Raw genomic sequence first — 23501 nt, forward strand, 5'->3', positions numbered from 1 at the left:
AAGGGCCATTATTTCAGATAGTATTTACCAAGCAGAAACTGTGAAAATGCTACTTAGGGTGCAAAGTGTCCCCCATGGATCCCTGTACAGTGACAGTTTAGCCCTCACTTACCAAACAGTCGCCTTTGGTGAGATCAGAGCAAGGTTTCGGAGCTTGGAGAAATGCAATGAAATCTCAGAAGATCACTGTAGTCTTATGACAGGTGAAGCAAGCTACCAACTGACCGCTGGATCCTCCTCGTGCTCTCTTTTATGTACTAGTCACAGACACACCGTACACCCCCAACACACACCAACTACAAGGAAATGCACCTGGCTCTAGCTGCAGGAAGCAGCTGTTTGCTGGGGTAGGGCTACCATCCTCACTGTCTTTATTGCCTGGAAAGGAGACAAACTGCTCACAGGCCTCTTCCACTTCTGATACTGAGTTTGTAATGAATTAATTCAGTGTTTGTTAACTATATTCATATTCGGATATCTTAAAATACATAACAGACACGATGGATAACAGGCAAATAAATTGTCAGGGTGAGCTCAGGGCTTAGAAGGTTGGACTCAGTGCTGGGCTCAGAATGTAAAAGGTTGTGGCACCGGTGGGTAGTGGTTAGAGAAAGAGGACACCTCAGGACTCTGTCCTTATGCTGTCACTCTTCTTCCCTCCCTCTCCCAGGATGGCTTTGGGGAAATTTCTGAGGCACTGAAAGAGCTGCCTTATAGTTCCAATATTTGTCATGTCTATGTTAAAATTGGGGCATAATTTATACATGGGTACAAAGGTCTCTGAACATGTGTGGAGGCTTAATCTCTTTCATGTTTCCAACATATATTATATTGTAAACATATAATTTACCAAAGAGATGGTAGTAGAATATTTTGAATCAGAAGTAAAACTTTGTAAGTAAACTATTATTTTGCTCCAAGGTTGAAAACTCCCTATAGAGACCTACTAGAGAGATAAGGTGATCTCCAGATAGAACGCCTTAAAATCAGTTAAAGAAAATGAGCTTTCATCTTCCACAAAATGCACATTTTCCTAAATGCAACTTCTATCATGATATTCTCAAGTTTTGCAACTAGGAGAGGATGGTGTACCCGCTCAAGGAACACTCAAAACTTTTGAATTGCTCTTCCTTTCAAGATTATATTATTCATGTACATACATACAAACATACATACATACATACACACATACAAACATACATACATACAAACATACATACATACAAACATACATACACACACACATACATACATACATACAAACATACATACATACATACATACACACATACAAACATACATACATACATACACATACACACATACATACATACATACAAACATACATACAAACATACATACATACATACATACATACACACATACACACATACATACATACGTATACGTATGGATGTTATGTATTATATATATTTTCCACCTGAAAACCCCTCATTTTCCTTTCTAAAGAACCCCTTTTTTTTCCTCCGCCCCTCCCCCATTCTCTCTCACCTCAGTCAATGAAAGAAATGTCATATAGCGAAAACCACGAAGCAGGTAGGGCTCTTGAAAGTGACAGAGCCCCAGAGTCAATGCATGAGAGGCTTAGGGACTGTGCAAAGTCACCTGGCAAATTGTCACACATTGAAACAGGCAGCTCTCAAAGCACAACCCCAAGATTTTGCTCTGAGACCTTCAGTTCTAGGAAAGTCTCACAACAGGTCCCAGCAAGAGTCTATGCGCCTCCTCGCTGTCATCCCCCCCTCCCCGCCCCTTCCTTCCTAGGGCGCCTTGGCCAGGGTCCCTGTGGGCCTCACAGTATTCCAACCCCTCCACCGTTATGGATGGTGTAGAAGTGCTTTCTCTCCTCCACCTAATCTGTCCATCTACCTTTTATTGTCTTAACCAATCTTTTCTTTCCAAGACTCATAACCTTTTTCAGAGACATTTAATTTTTTTTCTACTATTGCTTAGACGTTTGAATATTTCATTTTATCTTTTAATCCAGTGGTCAGTTTTATTATAAACATATCTGTAGCTCCTTATGAAAGCCAGTGCGTCTGTTTTAGAATAGTCATCACTGCCTCCTCCGTGAAAAGTGGTGCTGATGACTTGGGTTTGGAAGTAAAGAGCAAGCATATGCTTCCACATTCAATGTAACCTATTACTATTTTTTAAACAATGTTTACTATAATTAGTTTGTCTTGGCATTCCCAGAGGAACTATTCTGCTTTGTACATGAGGAAATCCCGTTTGCAAGGGTGGGCTTCATGGAGTCCTGAGTCTTTCCTGGATGAATGTGACACCATTTAGAGGAATGGAGGACAGCCCTGAGGGCCAGATGCTACAAGTTAGCTCACTGGGAAGCAAAGAATGCAGGCAGACTTGCTCAGCTCCATTCCACAGCCGTCTCTGCAGCACTACGCCCATTGCAGCTCACTTCTAGAATTTTCCTTCTGTTTTCTTATCCTTGATACATCCATTCATGAGACGAATAAAAATAAAATGGGTTGTGTGGGTGATTTTACAGAAGTTGGAAATCTATGCAGCTAAGAGCAAGCAGCTAAGAATTCTTAGACATCTTGTACTTCACAAAGGTATATAACTGCATTAAGGATGAAATTAATAAAAACCTAGAACCCCTATCCAGATCTAGCCAAACGGACAGCGCATTCTCCACAGTTGTCTGTGAGCAGGGACTGACTCTGACATGAACTCTGGTGCCCCCATTTGATCACTTCCCCTTGGTGGGGTGACTTGGTGACACTCAGAGGAAGAGTAAGCAGGCTACCAGGATGAGACCTGATAGACTGTGATCATATAGTGGGGGAGGAGGTACTCTTCTGTCACAGACCTAGAGGAGGGGAATAGGGTGAAAGAGGGAGGGAGGGAGGAATGGGAGGATACAAGTGAGGGGATAACAATTTAGATGTAATCTGAATAAATTAATTAAATTTTTTTTAAAGGATGGAATTAAGGGGCTGGGGAGATGGCCTACGAGGTAAAGTACCCGCTGCTCAGGCGTGCTTACTCAACTTCAGCTCCACACCACCTGTGCAAACCCTGTGTATTTTGGCACATGTCTGTAATCTTGGCATTGGATTGGAGGGATGGAGACACATATATTCCCCTTACTTCGTTCACCAGCTAGCCTAGGCAGCTTGGTGTGCTTCCAATTGAATGAGCGACCCTGTCTCAAATGACAAGACGGAGAACAGTTTAGGAAGATACTTGTTAACATCCGGCCCGAGTACCCTCCAGCTGTGTGCACACAACTGCACAAATACGCACATCTGCCGCAAGCGCATACCCCAAATATATTAAGCTAATATGATAAGAACGGAGTTTACGCAATCTGAAGATTCCTGTGTATAGATTCACCTGAGCCCTACAGTGATCTCGACACGAGTTCCACTAAGGCCTACAGTGATTGGGATTGTTTATAGAACTGGATCCACACAGTGGACTAGTCCCTGATACATCTGTAGAGCGAGTTGTGTTTGGCTACTGCCAGTCAAGCCAAAGAGGAGGAGGCTGTAGTGGGGCCTGCCTTCCTTCCATGAATTTGATAGAGTGTGTTGCCCACGCATCAACGTTAGTGACATATCAAGATACAGCATGAGGCCATGCTAAGTGCTCCCGAAGAAGCTTCTGGGAGTGAGTGGATGCATGTGCTGAGGAATGCCAGGGGCACCCTTGATCACGAGGAATAATGGAGATCAGGAAAGGCAGTCGGCTCAGTGTGAACACGCAGAGAGACGGCCCAATAAAGGGAATTCTCTGGGGGGGGGGGGGCACAAAAATGTAGTTAGCCGGCTATGAGAACCCAGCTCATCCTAAGATAATTGCAGTCAAGTAGGAATTTATCTTCTCAAGCCTGTGTTTGGAAAGGTCAGAAATGATGGCGCACAACCTAAGTGAAAGAAGTGGAAAGACCAGGTGAAGGAAAGGCACGCCACGCCCCTTCCGCAACTGCGGGGCTTCCTGCCTCCTCCTAGGAGAGGCAGGAGGAATACGGAACTGTAAGTTAATTTTAGTGTTATGTTTTAATTGAAGTAGAACCAAGTAAAATAGCTGCTACTGGGTTTTTTTTCCCCTTTGAACCTGCAAATGCATTGATTTCATGCAAAATCTAAATTAAAATATAGTACCTTAAAAAAAAAAAAAAAAAAAAAAAAAAAAAAACCAGACGTCTTAAAACTGAGAATTTGAAAAGCCCTGAGACATCTCTGTTCATCCCGGGACAACAGAAGCACCTCACCCCAAATAAGCTTAAAGGGATGATAGGCCAGAGAAAAGAAGGCTGTGCGGTGTCTATGCCTCCTGTGGGTCTGTTTTCTGTAGTGACTACAATTGCATTTAGTTCAATAAAGATATTAGTGATGCCTTCCCCGCCCCCTGCATTACAAATTCATCATTTAGTAATTTTAAACAACGAAAGAGTCTCAAGATATGAAACAGTCCTCAAAATCACACTCAAAATCACACTCATTCCAAAGGGACCCAGGGACATAGGGGAAAGAAAGGACAAACAGAAGACAGACAAAAATGCTTATGTCAATATTGTCATGTAACAGTTTGTATGCAATTAGGGAAATGCATCAAAAATGCTGGAAACATAACTTTAATTAGCTCCAGTTTCCTCCATCCTGCTATGTGGCCCCATTAAGACTTCACAAACATAGTCAAGGGATTTTTGCCGAGCAATCTTTTACCTAAGGCAAAGCAAAGGCCATAAAATTGCCTTTTCAAAATCCACCCTTAAAAACAAACCTGAAAAACTTGGAGCTTGCCATAAAAGATACGACAGTATAAACATTATGGAGGTCTTTTTGATCCTCAATACCTTAGCATAACATTGTTTTGAATAATAAATGGGAAGGATGTAAATATGTCGGATACAAGTGCATTACTCCAAATAAAAGCAGTGAATTGTGAGGCCTGATATAAAAATGAAATATACTAATGGAACAATGTCTAGATTGTTCCTGTCAAGAGTACAGCATGGCACTAAAGTAGGCAAAATGAAAGAGAGAGATTAATTAAATTTTAGGAATATTATTTATCTTTCCTTTTACTGCGCATTTTATCGCCATTTTCCTAGAAGCCTTAAAAGTGGCACCTGATTCATCCATTTTATGTCTAAAATGCAGCCCAGGTGAGTCCTGTAGCCATCGCCCTGTCGATCAATAGAGTTTGTGGATGTGGTACACACAGCATCTTCACCCTGGCTGGTCTCGTGGTCTCCGTTTTTTCCCCATCTTTTTCCAACGCATCACTTCAAAGTAAAGCTTAGATAATTTCCTTACTGAAAGTCTACGTCGGGTGCGCTTTAAATAATACAGAAGCTCCTCGGGGCACGTAAAGGCAACTGCTAACCTGGCCACAGCCATTCCCAGTGCATCTCGCCTCCCCCAGTGATGCCCACCTCACTCACTTTTCAGAGCCTCCTTGGCCCTGCTCTGCCCTGTACACGGTGTGCAGACTCTTAACGTTCCCTCTGCCCGGAAAGCCCTTCCCCGTCCCAGCTCTCCAAGCTCGGTGGACTTCTTAGACATCTTCAGATGTCTCCTTTGTGTAACTTCCTGGGGTGACCTCACCCACGGCTTCCCCCATACCACTTCCACGACGTTCTCATGCCCTCACCCACTGTTCTTGCTCCTCCGTGGCATTTCTGTTTGTTTTATGGGTCTGTGTCTCCTGGTTGTCTGAGGACTCTTTGATGGCAGGAGTGTGGCTTTGTTCTTTTATCTTTAGGATGCCGTTCAGAGTTTTATACATAAGCAGGGCACTTATATTTTTTTAAAAATTAGAATCCTGGCAGTTTCTCCCATAATAAAAACAAACAAACTAAAAACTAAAAAACAAAACAAACAAACAAAAAACAAAAGAAAAATGTTATTGTAGTAACAACTTTCTTTTACTCTGCTTTAGGAAGTGAGGAAATGGTCACTTCCCTGAGCTAGAAGATACTTGTATGAGACACCCTGGTAGGCTTACTTAGCCTACTTAGCTTAGCAGGTGTTCCTTCATCTGGTCCCCTTCGTCCCGACTATGATTTGTCCCACAGACTTTTGCCCCTTGGCCACAGATACAGCACTTGCTGCCATCACTCTGGTCTGCAGTTTCCTGCCCGGATTGACTTCACTGCAGCCTCTTTCATCAAGCAACAAGGTAGTGAAAGATGCCCCTTTGCTGCAATCGGTCTCTGTCTTTATCAGTTGACTAATGTTTCCAGGCACGGATTGTCTTATAAAATGAATACCTGCTTTTGAACCTCTCTTACTTATGTCCCCGTCCGTAAGCGTGAGCCTGGCTTTGGCGAAAAGCTGCAGAAAGGTTTGTGCCGACAGCTAGCTCCAGCTGCAGTCCATATCGTCATCGCATCTGTAGCCTGACTTAATGATGCCAGATACAGGCTATAGGGTAGGACGCTGGTGGTATCACCTGGTAAAAGGAGGCACGTCTTGGTCAGACAGCAAAGCCTGAAGTCTTGTAATATGAAGCAGTTGTGCATCTCACTGAAGCATGGAAAAAAATCTCATGGCTTTTCCCTATCATCCTTTTCGTCTAATTCCGTAGTAACTGCTGAGTGGCAGCCTGGAAGCCTAGTTCACGCTAAGCATGAAAATGTTGGCCCTGCCGTTGTACACGGCTCAGATATAGAAGGGACTAATATACTTCTGAGTGAGTGAATGATTCCTTTAACTTCTTGGACGTCAGGCCAGAGGTAGGACTCAGCAGGCGAGAGCACGCATTGCTCTTCTGGGGACCCAGGTTTGACTCCCAGTATCCACAGTGGCTCACAACCCCCTGTAACTCCAGCTCCAGGGCTCTGATGACTCTGTCCTCCACAGGCACTGTGCTCACATGAACACACCCACAAATACACACATGCATACATATGGTTTTTTTTTAAAGAAAATTCTGTTAAATTTCACTGACTTGACATACTTAATAACCACTTTCAAATGTTTTTCTTTCCTTAATCCCCCTTGTTATTTGGGGAACACAGACTCTTATATGAGATGTCATTTCATGACAGAATAATCAGAATCACCCTTCTCTCTGTTGCTTTAATGTTGCCCTTTCATCCACCCGTCCCTTTCCCCTCTAGCTCCCAAAGGAATGAAAGCATGTGGACAACTCGTTAGTTCTAAGTCGATAGTATTTTTGAAGTATCTAGCTGATCAAATGTTACATTAGGTGTCATGAACACTAAAGAAAAGGCACTAAAATCGTGCTTCTTCTCAAAAGCAAGCAAGCAAAACCAACTACCAACGTAGCGATAAGGAAAGACATATGTTTGTATAGCTGCCACCCAAATAGAATAGGATAAGAACATTGATCTTTAAAAGCAGAAAGCTATTATTACATAACAATGTTTTCCAGACTACGGTTTGTACTGTACGGGATGTACTCCTCATGAAATTATTCCAGTAAGTAAAATTAAAATACATCATTACATCTTTCTTCCAATCTGTGATTAACCACACACACATTTTCACATCAAACACAGAGTTTCAAAGCAATCTGCTTGTAAATCTGAGGAGCTCAACTGAGGGCAGAATTAAGAGAAAAGTCGGCCCTCCCTCTTCCTCTTCTCTCCATATATGTATATATTTCTTGCAGCCAGGTGCCTGTTCAAACAAGCCTTTCTCTTTTATGTAAGTTGAACTTTTTGTATGCATAAAAGGGAGAAATAGAGATGCAAGGGGTGGCGGCCTGACGTAAAAACACATATTTAACTTTTTACTTTGTGTTTTCCAAGATTATTTTTGAGTATGGAAATTACTTTTTAATCTTACCTATTAACATAGACTAGGATGCTGGAGCGTCCTGAGGGAAAACATAAGAGGGTAATAATTTTGAAGGCTCTACCTGGGAAAGGGTTGTACAGCTTGTATTTTAGTGGAAATTACAGCAACCTGTCAAGAAGAAACACCCACAGCTTTAGATTGTTTTGTTTTAATGCTTGTTTCCAAGGTAGTTGTTGTTGCTCTTGTGTGTTTGTCTTGGGGACAGAGGTTAACGTAGGCCAGTCTGTCCTTGCACTCAGTGTACAGCACAGAGTGACCTTGAACTCCTGCTCCTGCTTCTCCCATGTCTTGAGTGTTGAGACTACAATACACATCTGCACTGATGTCTAGGCTGGGTCTTATTGTGGTTTCATCTCTGTGTCTTTTGTTGTACTTAATCAAGAGGGCCAGACACATCTCCCCAACGTTAACCATGACTCTTCCAATTGTCTCTGAATAAGACCACCGTCCCTTGTGACTGTTTATCAGCCTTCTGTAGGACCAGAGGCCATGGTTACTACATCCGTCCACTCTTGTTGATTCGATGTGCTCTTGCCTTTCTCCTTTAAGGAATGCCCACATTGGACCCACTTGTTTCTTTCAGCTATTCATCATCCGTGCTTATTCCCACCCCAACTTACCAAAAGTACAGATGGGAACACTCCCATCTGAATTATTTATCTCAATTCCCTACTTAACTTCCACCCTTGAGTTTCTGTACATTCTAATACCGTTTGGCAGCTTCAAGCTAAGTATAATCATTTGTCTTTTTTTTTTTTTCTCTCTCTCTCTTATCTTCAATTGCCCAAATAGCCTAGATTCCTTTCATCAGCCCACTGATTTATGCAGAATCAAAGCCATTTTATTCCTTTCCATAGCATTTTTTTGTTTTGTTTTGTTTGTTTTTGTTTTTCGAGACAGGGTTTCTCTGTGTAGCCTTGGCTGTCCTGGACTCACTTTGTAGACCAGGCTGGCCTCGAACTCACAGCGATCCGCCTGCCTCTGCCTCCCGAGTGCTGGGATTAACGGCGTGCGCCACCACTGCCCGGCTTCCATAGCATTTTTAAATCTGTTTTACATTCTTTACCTGGCTGGATGCCCCTCTATCCGTGAAGTTTTTCATTGTGAAGAAGTGCCTATGAATGCTTCATTCTCAATGACCTGTGTTCATTGCTTGGCTCATCTTTTTTTTTAAATATATTTTATGAATTTATTCATATAACAGCTCAATTGTTATCCCATCCCTTGTATCCTCCCATTCCTCCCTCCCTCCCATTTTCCCCTTACTCCCTTCCTCTATGACTGTGACTGAGGGGGACCTCCTCCTATCTTTAGTTTCCATACTGGCTTGCTTCATGCACATTTTCATATATACCTTGTTTGTATGGATTTGCTTCATCTGCCCTAAATTAGAAGCTAGTTTTGATCTTAAATCATCTGTATTGAATTGGGTCTCACCATCACTCAGCACAGTATCAAGTCTGTGCATTATAATCATGATAAAAATAAGTGAAGACCCACAGTAGGCTTTATTCTGTCCAGTTCCTAAGGAAATATGCACCCAACCTCGGCCATCCATCAACACGGAAGGTGGCCTCCCCCAGATCTGAGTTTCCCCTACCTTCCCTTCTCGTTTCCCACGCTCTGGGTATCACTCTTTCTCTGCTTATCATTATTTCTTTGCTATCTCGGCTTCCCAACGGGCTTCTGTACAGCGTTACGGTCATCTATTAGGAATGTCTGAGGCTCAACTCAGAGCAAAACAAAGTGGCAGGAACATGAGAGGGTGTGACATAGTCTGTGCTCTTCACCCTGCCTGGCCCCGGGAATTTCAATGCACTTGTAAAGATAAGACACAGGACACACTGGACAATTGAGAAGAACGCAGTGTGGACAACTTCACTCCCCCACCCCCAGGTCTCAGCAGGGGAAGGTCAACAGTAGTGTGATAAGCTGTGTTGATGACTAGGCTGAACCGGGTTTTGCAAGGAAGGTGGAGTTGAGTCTTACAGAGTGAATGGAGAAACAAAAGGGGAGGGGGAGGGACAGAGAGAGAGAGAGAGACAGACAGACAGACAGACAGACAGACAGACACAGAGACACACAGAGAGGCAGAAACTGACGGAGGCAGAGAGGGTGTGTGTATGTGGTAGTAACTCTGAGGAGGACTGAATATCACATTAATAAAAAGAAACAGCTAGACTACTGATGGTCAGGAGAGAAAAACTTGACTGATTGATTGATTTCAAATTGTTTTCCTTTGTCTCTTCAAGACAAGGTTTCTCTGTGTAGCCTTGACTGTCCTGGACTCCTTTGAACCTATAGAGAGTCACCTGCCTCTGCCTCTGAGTGCTGGATTAAAGGGAGTGTACCACCACTGCTCAACTTTACATTTTTTTATTTTTAAAGAAACCTGACATTTGAATGAGTGACATTTCATTTTATGTTTTTTCATCTTAAAATGAGAGTAAAAATACTATATAAAACGTTTTTCAGCTGAGTAGACCAATTGGAGCATTTGGACGGGGAATTGCTGTGCTGGCCGCACTGTCTCAGTTAATCTTGCAGTGTGTCGTGCAGCGGGACTAGGGAGAGGACAAGCAGAGCAGTGACTGCTGAGGTTGGGGTTCAAGGCCATGATGTCCGGCCTGGCCTTAGGTAGGAGTGGAGGAGCATAGACAAGCCTGCGGTCCAGGTGCCATGGGCATAACCCAGGAGGAGGAGTCACGTGGGACTGATTATTATGGAAGCACTTCCAGCAGAAAATAAGGTAGGACTTGCCATGTAAGCTATGTTGTGAAGGCAAAGCACTGACACTTACCTGTCATCCAGCAGCCTTGAATGGTTGGTGTGCTTTCTGTCCCTTCTGTGTGAGTTCTTTGTTGAACACAGTCAAGATAAATAATTTATCCTGGGAGAATTAACAGCTCTTGACAAAATTCTGATTCAAATCTGTAAATGAGGACAGCATATATCCATTGGTAGCATGGGGTATGACTGTTGGGTGGGGCTCCAAGGTGAGAACCCGTTAGAGAGTGACACACATAACTTTAGCGGGAGTCTAATAGACAAGCCAGGTGGCTGTTGTGTAGAAACACGCAGCTCTGCAGAGCCACACACGGAGAAGATAATTGCCCATTAGTTAGAGTTAAAGTTAGCTGGGTGGGAAAGTGAAGGGGAAAACAGGTTAAATGAGTTAGAGTTTCTACAAGTAAGTGATTACAGTAATTGTACCATGGAATCTAACCTTAAAATATTAGATTACTAAAGGCAGTTGTGAGGTCTTGATGTGGTCACGTGACTGCTAAAGTAGACGGAATACATGAATGAGCTGCCGTTGATGGCCAGAGTCGAGAACACTTGGAATTGAGATGGGAGATATTGCTCTTGCAGATGACGGAATCAAAGGTAGGCCCTTGAGGAAAGGGACCATCCACCAGCCAGAGGGAACGAGCCTCACAGCTCAGGAGGCCATAGGCATGGGAGAGGAGGCCAGTCCAGACTGTTCAAGAACGACAGGAGTGGGAGGGAAATTTTTCACATGTTCAGACCCCGGTTTAGTTAACTAAAAATGTTGAAATAAAAGCGAAACAAGCTTCGTGAGATGCCTTAAGTTCGCGCACAATTGGCTGCCGTGGAAACTTGGCGTTTAGGATGAGGCATGACAAATACGTTAGTAGCAAAAGTGTTTTCATTTATATCGCGCACTTACAATCACAGAAGCGCAAAATGTTTATGGGTTCCTCTTGCTGAGGTCAATGCCCCTTGGAATTGAAACTCTAAGTCTGTAACTGTCACTAGAGAAAACAACTTTAGACCTAAAAAATAGGCAATAAAAACAACTATCAGGTTTAACTATAAGTCAAGGGAAGAGGCTTAGCTGGAGCCATTGGTTTTTTTTTTCCTCGTTTGTTTTTAATATTTTACTCCAGGGGGAATAAACTTCCACATTAATAACCCATGATCTTTGGATGTATCGGAAAGGAATTCGGTGAACGATGCATTCATGGAGGAGCAAGGCTGTCCTAGACTACAATAAGCCAAGGGTGTTTATCCAGCTATGACACGTGCCTCACCCCACAATTACATAGATTCTCAAATTCTTTTTTTTTTTTTTTCCCCAACCTCCTAACCAACTAAACAACTCTAAGGGAGAATTAATATATTGTATGTTTTTCAAAATATCGTCAGTATATTTGTGTGCCTACTTAGGCTGGGGTAGCTCAGTGCCCCCTTTCAATGACTGGAAGCTAACAGCACACGGTAACTATAAAGAGAGGGGGTTTCTGGGAGGGGCGTTATCTGTGGCGAATGAGTCTGGTTTTGTTTTTCCTTCCCTGCTGAGGGTTGGACCCTGGGCCCTCACGCATGTGCAACAAACCCTTCTGTACCCCTGAGCTACATCCCCAGCCGGCGAACTGATTCCTGAGACTCTGCTCCTTCATTTTTACTAAATGTGATGACTTGTTACTGTAGTATGAATCATTCATATAAGAAAAGAATGTTGAAACATGGCAGAATATTCTCTGTGGGCCTACTGGAATGATTACATACATGTGTGTGTGCGTGCACATATATACATATATGTGTGTGTATGTATCTATATATATGTATATAGTTTTTTCCTTTGGGCTGTTCATATTCACAGAGTGGCCACATTTGCTGCTGTCAAGGTGGACTGCTTTATGTAGTGATCAATTCTGATGCTTAGCTTTAAAAAAAAAAAATGAAGGCTATTCTGTTGGCCTTACATGTTTAATGTCAAGAAAAATGAGCAGGAAGTTTTTGCTGGATGCATGACTCAACAGTGGCTTGCTGTTCCAGGTGGGGATTGTACAGTATGGAGAAAATGTCACCCACGAGTTCAACCTCAATAAGTATTCATCGACTGAAGAGGTCCTTGTTGCAGCCAACAAAATAGGCCGGAGAGGTGGTCTCCAAACGATGACAGCCCTTGGAATAGACACGGCTAGGTATGGATAAAATATCTTATTGGTGAGACTTCCTGATTGTAGCTTCTGACATTCCCAGAAGACAAAACCTCACAGCAAACTTCTGATCCTTTGGCTCTTACAATCTTTCTGTCTCCTCTTCTGCAATGATGCCTGAGCCTTAAGTACAGGACCTGTTTTGTAGATGTACCCATTGGTCAGCTCTGAAAACATACAAAAAGGAACATTATACAGACTATGCAGGTTATATTTAGGAGTGTGTGTGTGTGTGTGTGTGTGTGTGTGTGTTCATGTAACAACAATTAATGAAAAAAGTCATGAGTTTAAGAGAGAGTAAGGAGGCAGCGTTATATGGGAGGATTTAGAGGGAGGAGAGGGAAGGGAGAAATGGTGAAACTATAATCTCAAAAAAAAAAAAAAAAAGAGAGAGAGAGAGAGAGAAAGTGAAAATAAAAAACAATTCAAAAAACTGTGCAGAACAGCAGCTAGCTAGTTTTGCCTTTTGGAATTTGACTCAATATTTACCTTGACAATATTCAATATCACATTTTTTTTTCAAATTACATTAGAAAGATTTGCTACCAGACTCGCACTCTGCAGTAATGCAGTGTCAGGGTCCTGCTTCTCTTCTTCTTTCATTTCAAGGGTCTAGCCAGTGCTGAATAAATAAAAAACAGCAACGGTCTGTTTCGTCATGATGTTAGGAAAGGGTGCTTAATATTAATTCTATATCCATTTGATTTTTCATTTTTAATTTCTAGGCACATTGATGGATGGGTTAAATCATAGTCTGTGTCTACTCAGCTTATGTCCACTACCACGCCCTTGTAGCTCTAGCATTTGACACAGAATTTTTGTTACTTTTATATAAGCAGTGTATGTATGTGAGTGTGTGAGGAGGGGTCTCTGTGTGTGTATGTCTGTGTGTCTATGTGTGTATGTGTATATATTTCTCTGTGTGTGTATGTCTGTGTGTCTGTGTGTGTGTATGTGTATATATATCTGTGTGTGTGTGTCTGTGTGAGTGTGTGACTGTGTGTGTGTGTGTGAGTGTGTGACTGTGTGTGTGTCTGTGTGAGTGTATGACTGTGTGTATATATGTATATATGGGTCTCTGTGTGTATGTCTGTGGGGCGTGTCTGTGTGTGTGTGTATATGTCTCTGTGTGTGTCTCTGTGTGTATGTGACTATGTGTGTGTGTGTGGGTGTGTGACTGTGTGTGTGTTACTGTGTGTCTATGTGAGTGTGTGACTATGTGTGTGTGTCTGTGTATGTGTGACTATGTGTGTGTGTCTGTGTGACTGTGTGTGTGTGTTTGTATATATGGGTCTGTGTGTGTGTGTCTGTGTGTGTGTTTGTATATATGGGTCTGTGTGTGTGTGTGACTGTGTGTGTGTGTGTGTGCACGTGCGCGCGCGCTGCTGTTGGAAATAAGGTAATAACAAGCTCAAGAGACCAGTGAAAATGAAACAGTGATTGATGGACTATTGTGAAGAAAGGGATGCTGACATACAGGGAAGGCTAGCACGGCCAGCATGCTGATTTGGAGCAAGTCATTCATTTTTAAAATCTTCCACCATCTCCTGAAATTACCAATGGCCAATGGGGACGAAATAGGCCTCACACCTCCTGTCACTCTGATGAGCTCACCTCAATAACAATGTGAGTGCTCCTCATTTTGAAAGTGGACCATAAGAGTCCGTTTGTTATACCGGTGTGTGTGTGTGTGTGTGTGTGTGTGTGTGTGTGTGTGTACATCCATGCACTCAAGATCAGAGGACAACCTCAGGTGCCATTCTTTACAAGCTATTGGCCTTTTTGGCGACAGGGTCTTTTCCCTGGTGTAGGCTCACCAGGTAGGATAGTGGGATAGGTTGACAAGCCAGGGAGCCACAGGGATCTCTCCTCTGCTCCTTAATGTTGGGATTACAAATTAGCCCCACCGCACAGCTAAGATCTCTTTTTAAAATGGGATCTGGAGACTGAGCTTGGTCCTCTGCTTATACAGCCAGCACTTTGGTGACAGTGTTATACCTCTGGTCCCCACACTAAAATTTTTTCTGTTTTGTTTTTCAAGACAGGGTTTCTTTGTGTAGCCCTGGATGTCCTGGAACTCACTCTGTAGACTAGGCTGGCCTCAAACTCAGAGATCCTCTGCCTCTGCCTCCCTAATGCTGAGCTTAAAGGTGTGTGACATGTGACCCCACTGCCTGGCTCATATGAGAATTTTTAAGAAGCCAAATTAAATGTTGCTTTATTAAAAATATTTTTTAAAAAATGAAATGTTTCTATCATCTGTGGTGCTTTGCTCATGTCCTCCTTTCACCAAATATTCTCTGCCTTCCATTTTATTACTCAATGGTTACATTTTGTTTTATGAGAACTATAGACTGTTCTTTTTTTTTTTTTTAACAAATGCAGAACACTGTATTTCCTGTATTGTCTCCAGTGTCATTCAATTCTTATCTCTGGATCTTCCTTCTGTAGTTATTATCAAAGCCAGCACACTTCTAAGCAAACCTTAACCCACAAGAAACTTCATAAGGGCTTTGATTTATATTATGAATCTTTCTGTTAGGTAGTTTCAGCCTCTAGACTCCCAGCTGACTTTGTTTTGTTTTGTTTTGTTTTTTGAGACAGGGTTTCTCTGTGTAGCCTTGGCTGTCCTGGACTCACTTTGTAGGCCAGGCTGACCTCGAACTCACAGCGATCTGCCTGCCTCTGCCTCCCAAATGCTGGGACTAAAGGCATGCGCCACCACGCCCGGCTTCAGCTGATTTTGAAAAGCTAGTTTACCGTACTCACACTCCACCTGCCTGTGAGAGTTGACACTGTAAGAAAGCGAATGGCATCCATTAATGCTAGGAAAGCACATGGTTCAAATTTTATGGGAAACACACACACACACACACACACACACACACTGCACACACACACACACACGCTCACACACACGCTCACACACACGCACACACATGCACAACCAATCACAAACAGCTGGGGGTAATTGTGCATTTTCCCCCGCTCACAGGATTGCAGATTTGCGTGCACAGGGAGTGCCTATGTGTGAGTGTTTTCTCACACATTCTAAGTAAGTTGGACCATGCTGTGAAAGCTCTGAGCCCATAAAGAGCTGTGAACTTTCCAAAGGCAACTGCCTAAGAATGAATATTTATCTTTGTAACTAATGGAAGAATCATTGTAGCTGCTTCCACTCCTGTACAAATGCCACTGGAAATACCATGGACTTATATGGAGTTTGCCTGTGCCGTTCACATGGTCTATCCTAGTTTGGGGTTGCATGGAGAGTCTGTAACGAGACTGCAGCACTGTTTGTCTCACGTGTTAGCTGTTCACATGGAAGCTCAGTTTTGATTGTTTTAGTCCTTTTAGGAGGAGCCAGTTATTAAAGAAAAAAAAAATACTTCAAATGTTCTGGAATCTGTTCTCTCCGTTTTCAGTGAATTCACTCACGTCAGTTCATAGTAGTTTTGGAAGCTCCCTTCTTTTACATTCCTGTAACCAGGCTTGCATATTTAATTGCTCATAAATCCTAAATTCTCCTGTCCCAAAGTAAGAAACCTTCCTGAGATACTTAAACTTTTAAAGGCCACTGGGGAGTGGGATGCATCATTCTAAGGACATTAGATGCTAGAATTTCAGACTAGCCCACTCCCGTTTTATTTTGTTTTGTTTTATTTTCAACACAGGGTCTGTCTGTGTTAGCCTTGGCTATCCTGGACTCGCTTTTTAGACCAGGCTGGCCTCGAGCTCACAGCGATCCGCCTGCCTCTGTGGCTGGAATGCTGGGGCTAAAGGTGTGTGTCACCACCCCCCACCCCACCCCACCCTCGCTGACAAGCCCACTCCTTAAAGGACATACTTGAGATGAAAGGGTGGATGGACTCTGCAGTTCTGCCACTGGCTGCTCTTGTGTTATACAAAGTCAGCTCTGGGTTCAGAGCAACCAGAACTCTAAGAAAGGATGGCTCGTCATCTCCTTCAGCTGATGTTCATTAAGCTCAGCTCTGACCTTGATCTTTCAAAGACTTAGGAAGTCTGGGTGATCCGCTAAGGAATTAGAACTGCAAAATGGCCTAAGTCTCATATGATATTCCTGTCCAAACTTCTTTTAAACCTTGGCCTTTTCTGAGCAGTGGTTGTACACTCATTTAATCCCAGCACTCTGGAGGTAGAAGCGGGTGGATCGCTATGAGTTTTCGGGCAGCCTGTTCTACAGAGCAGCATTCCAGGACAGCCAGGTCTACACAGAGAAACCTTGTCTCACAACAAACAAACACAAAAGCAAACAAACAAACAAAAGCAAAATAGAAAAACATGGGTAGCTTTTTCATTTACCTCCACCTTTGTTTAAACTTTTTTTTTTTTTTAAAGGAATTAGAAAATCTGTTTGTGTTTCAGGCACGTGCTCAATAAAGAGAGTTGTTCACGTAGTTCTTAAAGACGGGAGCATTGCAGTGGGGGTGCTACAGTTTAGTTAGCTCAGCTTTTATTATGAAGACACTAGAGATTTAATGTGGGGTAGTCATTTCTTGAAAACTCACTCAGAGAAAGCATGTAAGTGAGGGATTAGGATAGACTGACCTCACCTGGTTCTTGCTGAAGGTAAGTGAATAATAGGAAAAATCCCCCTTTCTGTGTCCTCTCCAGTCCAAGCTTCGCCTGGACCTGGATACTTCTCCCCACACTGACACCTGTCATTCATTCGTCTAAAGTTTCCAGCAAAGGAGCCGCTACAGCGTTTTGTATGCGCCTATGTGGCCAGTGGAGGAATGACTAGCCTGCGACAGCGGGGCCCACCGTCATCTCTGAGGGCAGCACCAGGCTATGAGGAGTTGCTATGTTTTCGTGGGGCCTTTTCATTTTGCCTAACTTTGGGCAAGTTTGGTCAGCCTCTCTCTGCTCTGGGTTCCCTTCAGGAAAGAAGCATTCACTGAAGCTCGGGGTGCCAGGAGGGGAGTTAAAAAAGTCATGGTCATTGTGACCGATGGAGAATCGCATGACAACCATAAACTGAAAGAGGTCATCCAAGGCTGTGAGGATGAAAACATCCAGCGATTCGCCATAGCTGTAAGTACCTTTCGAGCACCGCTTTGCAAATTCATGAGACAGACATCCTATACTGGGCAACACCTCCTGAAAGTTGACAAGGCGGGATTAGAAGATGTCTTTTATAATCACATGCTAACAACCCAGTTGTGGTACTGATGTAGCTTTTTTATCTGTCAGCGTATGCTGCCCTGGGTTGTTACATTTCCCAAGTGTAAGAATTAGAAGGAAACGGAAGGCTAGGTGTGAGAAAGGGCAGTGGACACTGTGTGTCGGGGCCTGAGACACCTTTATAAAGACTCTTTGCCCTGTATTGTCTCTGGGACAAGGGAGCAGGTCCTCAGTACTCTGAGCTGCAACATCTTCTCCTGTCAGAGGATTGTCACATTTCTGTCAGTCTGTCTGTCTGTCTGTCTGACCACATGAAGAATCGGTGATAACAACAGCCAGCGAGGCACACAATAAACATTCTCTCTCTCTCTCTCTCTCTCTCTCTCTCTCTCTCTCTCTCTCTCTCTCTCTCTCTCTCTCCCCCCTCTCCCTCTCCCTCTCCCTCCCCCTCCCCCTGCCCCCTTTCCCCTCCCCCTCCCCCTCCCCCTCCCCCATCCCTTCAAGGAGTTTCACAAACTGTCAGAGAATTCCCCAGAGCCTCCCTCTGGCCCTTCCCTTCCATTCTCTCCCACTTGGTAGGCCTGCGTGTGCCTTCAGTCTAGGGGCAGGCTTTCTCTGTTATCCGAAGTCAATTGTACTTTCATTCGCTCAAAACAGATTCAACTGTCTTTTCTTTTTCTAAAGCCAGGATAAAAGATTCCAAACCATAAGATCTCAGCCTGAATTGTTTAAAAACAATAATCATATATTAGCTGCAATAGTTTTCAACATCCAATGAATGAATTTACCTCTTTCTTTCAAAAGCATGAATAGCACAGAAAGACTTCTGGGATCTCACAGGGTCCACCCATGCTGCACGTATTCACACAAATATAAACCCCATCTCAGCTGTTGTCTGCACTGACTTTTGTCCTTGTTTTTGTTTGGACTGGCCTTCTGTCTCAGGTATTATCTGGACTATGCCTTTCGTGTCTCAGTTGTTGTCTGGACTATTTTCTGTCTGGATTGTTGTCTAGATTGTTGCCACTTTTCTGTCTCAGGTATTATCTGGACTATTTGTCCTACTCCTTTCCCCACTATTTGATCCAGAACAAGGCAGAAATGTGTTTTGACAGGAAACAGCTCCCCCAGAGGATTGAATATTGGTAATATCAGTTCCCTGTTTTAAAACTTCAAACATTTCCTGTGAAATTTTCCTAAGCTGGAGAGGTCATGAGTTGGCTTTTAGTCCTCTGCTTATGTCACTGCAGAGTACTGGGCTGGTCCATCAGGCCTGATTACTCTTACGTGATGGTGGCTGAACGTGTGAATTACTTTTTGTGCTCAAATGTGAACGAGACATCATTGAGGATCTTAGCATTCCATAAATGCACATAAATGCATTGCATACTTTGCTTTGACATTCCTGCCTCAAGGAGATTTCAGTTCTGAATAGTTTTTGTTTTCCAGGTAGATATTAGCAGAATTCAAATTTGACAGATTTGAGTTGCATAAAGCAGTAAATATAAAATAGGGACATTATTTAACTTTTTGTTTGTTTTCATAGAAAACATTTTTTCCAAGTTACCAAAGCCTTGGCTGAAAAGTTTCTGCCACTGTTTTCTTCTCTGTTATAAGATGACTCAAGCCTGTGTGGGAGTCACAGCAACCCCTGCACCTGAGTACATCCTCTGATATTGTACCTATTTTATTCTTGTCCTTCTACTATGTCATGTGGGTACTTTTTCTATTTAGCTAAATTCACTTATCTCTCTCCTGTCACACCGACCACTAAATACCTGATAACGTCCACTTCACAATTAATAACTTCAGCACATGTCCTCTAAAATTGAGCTATTAAATTTGTTTTATGTATGTTTCAAATTTCATCAGTTTTAAATGAAATGGGAATTAATGGGTTAATAGTTAATCTAGAACATGCTACATAGGAATCAAAGACTTCAATGATGGTTTATTATCCCAGGATATCACAAAATCTATAAAATAAATAAAGCAAATCAGTAGGGACTCAGAGGAACCCACATAATTCAGAACCTAAGCGGCATACAGGTTACCTCGTTACCAGCTCCAGGGTTTTCAGGCACATGATTCCCATAAAGCCCTGGACAGTCCTTCCTGGGTGCCTATGTGTCACACATTGTAAGTACATCTAACGTGTAAGAGAGCTGGGGTGGATTCAGTTGCTAGGGTCTTAAAAGTGAAGAGGAGGGAGTTGTCTTGACGTCCTCTGGCACTGAAATGTGACCTTTCCTCTGTGCTGGTCACTAATGTTCCCCAGGGAAGGGGACAAGCACATCATGTGAAGCCATGTTCCCCAGGGAAGGGGGAAAGCACATCATGCGATGCCATGTTCCCCAGGGAAGGGGGCAAGCACATCACATGAAGCCATGTTCCCCAGGGAAGGGGGCAAACACATCATGCAATGCCATGTTCCCCAGGGAAGGGGGCAAGCACATCATGCGATGTCATGTTCCCCAGGGAAGGGGGCAAGCACATCACGCGAAGCTTGCTGACTGGAGCAGATACAACTTGTAATTCTCACATTTACACTTAGTGCACATCAGAGTGATTCAGCAGTTGCTCTTCAACCACTGTCATCCTGTGAAGCAAAGAAGTCTGTCATAGGTCAAAGAAGAACTTGTAAATAGTAACTTGATTTTTTCCCTCAGTTTTTGCAAGTATGCATCTATATGTCTTATCAAAGTGTATTTGTGTAACATGCCATTTCAAACATCACTTTAAAACCACATGGATAACCATCTGCCTAAATCCCACACTCATAATCCCTTGGTCTTTTCTTTAAATAGTTTTGTGGCATCAGTGTACATCTATCTGAAAAATTAAATTTAATGATTGCTAACCGTTTTGACTTTATATAATATAAAGGCTGAGGTGTTGCATATAATAATTAGAACTTTTAAAACACACACGCTTACATTTATGTTGATACAGTTCAGTGCTTTTTAAAAGTTGGGCTAACATACACGTACAGTGAAAAACATGTCACTATGAAGAATGACTACAAAGTGCCCATAGAAAACATCTATTAATATCCTTTTCTGTCACTTCCAGAAAGTTCTCTGTGCTTTATTTTCTTCTAACACAAGCCTCCTTTTGCAACCATTTCCATAACTTATTTAGGTTACTAATTCTGTGCCCCATATAAATAATCACAGACTTTGGTTTCTTCTGTTTTGATTTTCATGCAAGATTTTACCCATATTACTTATTATGTTGTTGCTCCTTGTATTTATTATGTTATCCATTTTATGAATATACCATCACTTTTGTACCATTATTTACAGGTACTTAAGTTGGTCTCAATTTATAATAGCATAATAAAGAAGGCATGGATATTTAAAATTTAGAACTGATAATATTCAAATGTCACCTGTAATGAAATTTAAAAAACATGTTTTATTACAAGAGTGACATTTTCTTTACAAAAGAAAAAAAGTCTTTAAATATATGCAGGCAAATCAAAGATGGAAATATACAATCTTATAAACAGAAATAAAAAATAATATATTGTGGTACTCATTTGTTCAAATCTCTTTCATAATTCCCATATTGCTATGCAATTTTAAAGTATAAAATTAGCTTATATCTTTGTATTGGGTATTTTTAGTTTAAAGTTTATATACTTTTATAAATATGAGTATTTTCACACAGGCAAATTATATCTTCCTTAAAGAAGAAACATGATTAGTATGACTTCATGAAAATTTAAAACTTCTCATAGAAAAATGAAATTAACACAAAGGATTTTATGCCAGAACATATACAGAACTTTCATGAGTCTCTAAGAAAAATATGCATGTGTGTGTATGTATGTATGTATGTATGTATATATACACACACATAGGTGTATAACATATATATGTATATATACATATATATAAACATATAAAACATCTCCATAACTCCCTTGTTGATTGTTCTGTCAGAAGATGGCTGTGTCAGTAGCTGTAGTCATATCACAGACATACAGAAACTATAACACTCCAATTCAAAGCAGTAGCTGTAACAGAGACATGGAAGTGCAGAAAAAGGAATATTTTTATTTTCCTACCTCAATCGTGGTTTTAAAATTCAGTATATAGGGATGGGGAGATGCTAAGTCCTGCTTTTGTAGAGGACCCAAGTCTGTTGCTCAGCACCCCTATCAGGCAGCTCACAACTGCCAGTGACTCCAGCTGCAAGAGAACCTCATCCCTCTCACCTCCATGGGAAAACCTGCACTTGAGTGCGCGCTCTCGCACACATACACACACACACACACACACACACACACACACACACGTACGCACATACACACACTCACATACACACACACGCACACGTATACACACATACACTCACATACACACACATATACACACATACACACACTGAAAAATAAAGTAAATATTTGCACGAGTCATTATTATGAAAACCATGTAGTGAGAAAGCTTCTCTTCCGTAAACCTTCCCTTAAGTGCATACAATTACCCTGTGATAAGATGCCGTGTGAACTCGTGTTTGCTCAAGATACGCTTGAGATACTTAATTAACACATGGAAGTTAAAAATATGTTCTTGCCGTTTTTGTTGTGCCTTAGATCCTTGGCCACTATCACAGAGAGAAGTTGAGCACTGAAAAATTTTTGGAGGAAATAAAATCAATCGCAAGTGAGCCGACCGAAAAGCACTTTTTCAATGTCTCTGATGAGGTGGCCTTGGTCACTATTGTGAAAGCTCTCGGAGAACGGATATTTGCCTTGGAAGGTATGGCTATTTCTCCTAATCCTGCATATGCTCTCTAAGCTGCAAACTGACATAACTGGCTTGGGGTGTTATTTTTCTCAGCACATCACTAACCCATTTTCACTGTGTGCAGTAGCCCTTGGGGGATAAGGCTCTTTCATGGGGATGGAACTTCTTTACAGAGACCCATGTCTGCTAGATGTCGCTTGTTAGGCTGTGATGATGCATAAGAGAGCTGGTGAGCACAGTGGTCAGCGTGGACATACGCAAGACCCCAAGTTCCCCAGAATGCTTTACTCCTTTTCTGTGATACATGTTTAGAACATGGAGCCGCCAGCTCAGCGTCTGTTTTTCCCACTGTGTCTTTGTTTCTGTAGGGCCCCCGTGGGAGTGGTCTGATGCAATTGTGTCTTTGTTCATGTCCTCTGTAACTTGCTCTTTGCACAGTTTGAAGGATCATTGTGGAGTTTGGCCTCAAGGCCTTTGGCTGCAGAACTTCATTCGCTATAGTTGTCGAATCATGTCATCCTCTGAAGATTTTTCTTTTGACTTTTTCAGTGGAAGTGGCCACTGAGGCTATGGAGCAATGCTAGTGCCTTGGATGGGGTGTGCAGGCTAACAAACTACTTTGGGAAATAATGTCCTCTGGCTGGTGAAATCTTTTTCATACTTTTGAAGGCTGGAGACTCAGAAGTCACACCCCCAGATCCCCACTCGGAGAAACCACAGAGAATTCATTTGCCCAGGCCCACTGACTGTCTCCAAGAAGGCACTATGAAAGTGTCACTTCTGTAGTTGTTAAAAGCTGCCTTCCAAACTCCCCC

At 42.4% G+C, this 23501-nt stretch overlaps 1 protein-coding gene across 1 annotated transcript in view; it reads left to right on the plus strand.

The window, feature by feature from the left end:
- Positions 1 to 23501, plus strand: part of Itga1 (integrin subunit alpha 1) — a 144583-nt gene that overhangs the window by 74330 nt on the left and 46752 nt on the right. Inside the window, exons 7-9 of the mRNA XM_051172259.1 lie at positions 12624 to 12772; positions 17692 to 17842; positions 22533 to 22698. Coding sequence (XP_051028216.1) covers positions 12624 to 12772; positions 17692 to 17842; positions 22533 to 22698 — 466 coding nt within the window. The remainder of the gene's footprint in view (positions 1 to 12623; positions 12773 to 17691; positions 17843 to 22532; positions 22699 to 23501) is intronic.

Source organism: Acomys russatus, chromosome 30 (genome assembly GCF_903995435.1).
Source record: "Acomys russatus chromosome 30, mAcoRus1.1, whole genome shotgun sequence".
Taxonomy (NCBI): domain Eukaryota; kingdom Metazoa; phylum Chordata; class Mammalia; order Rodentia; family Muridae; genus Acomys; species Acomys russatus.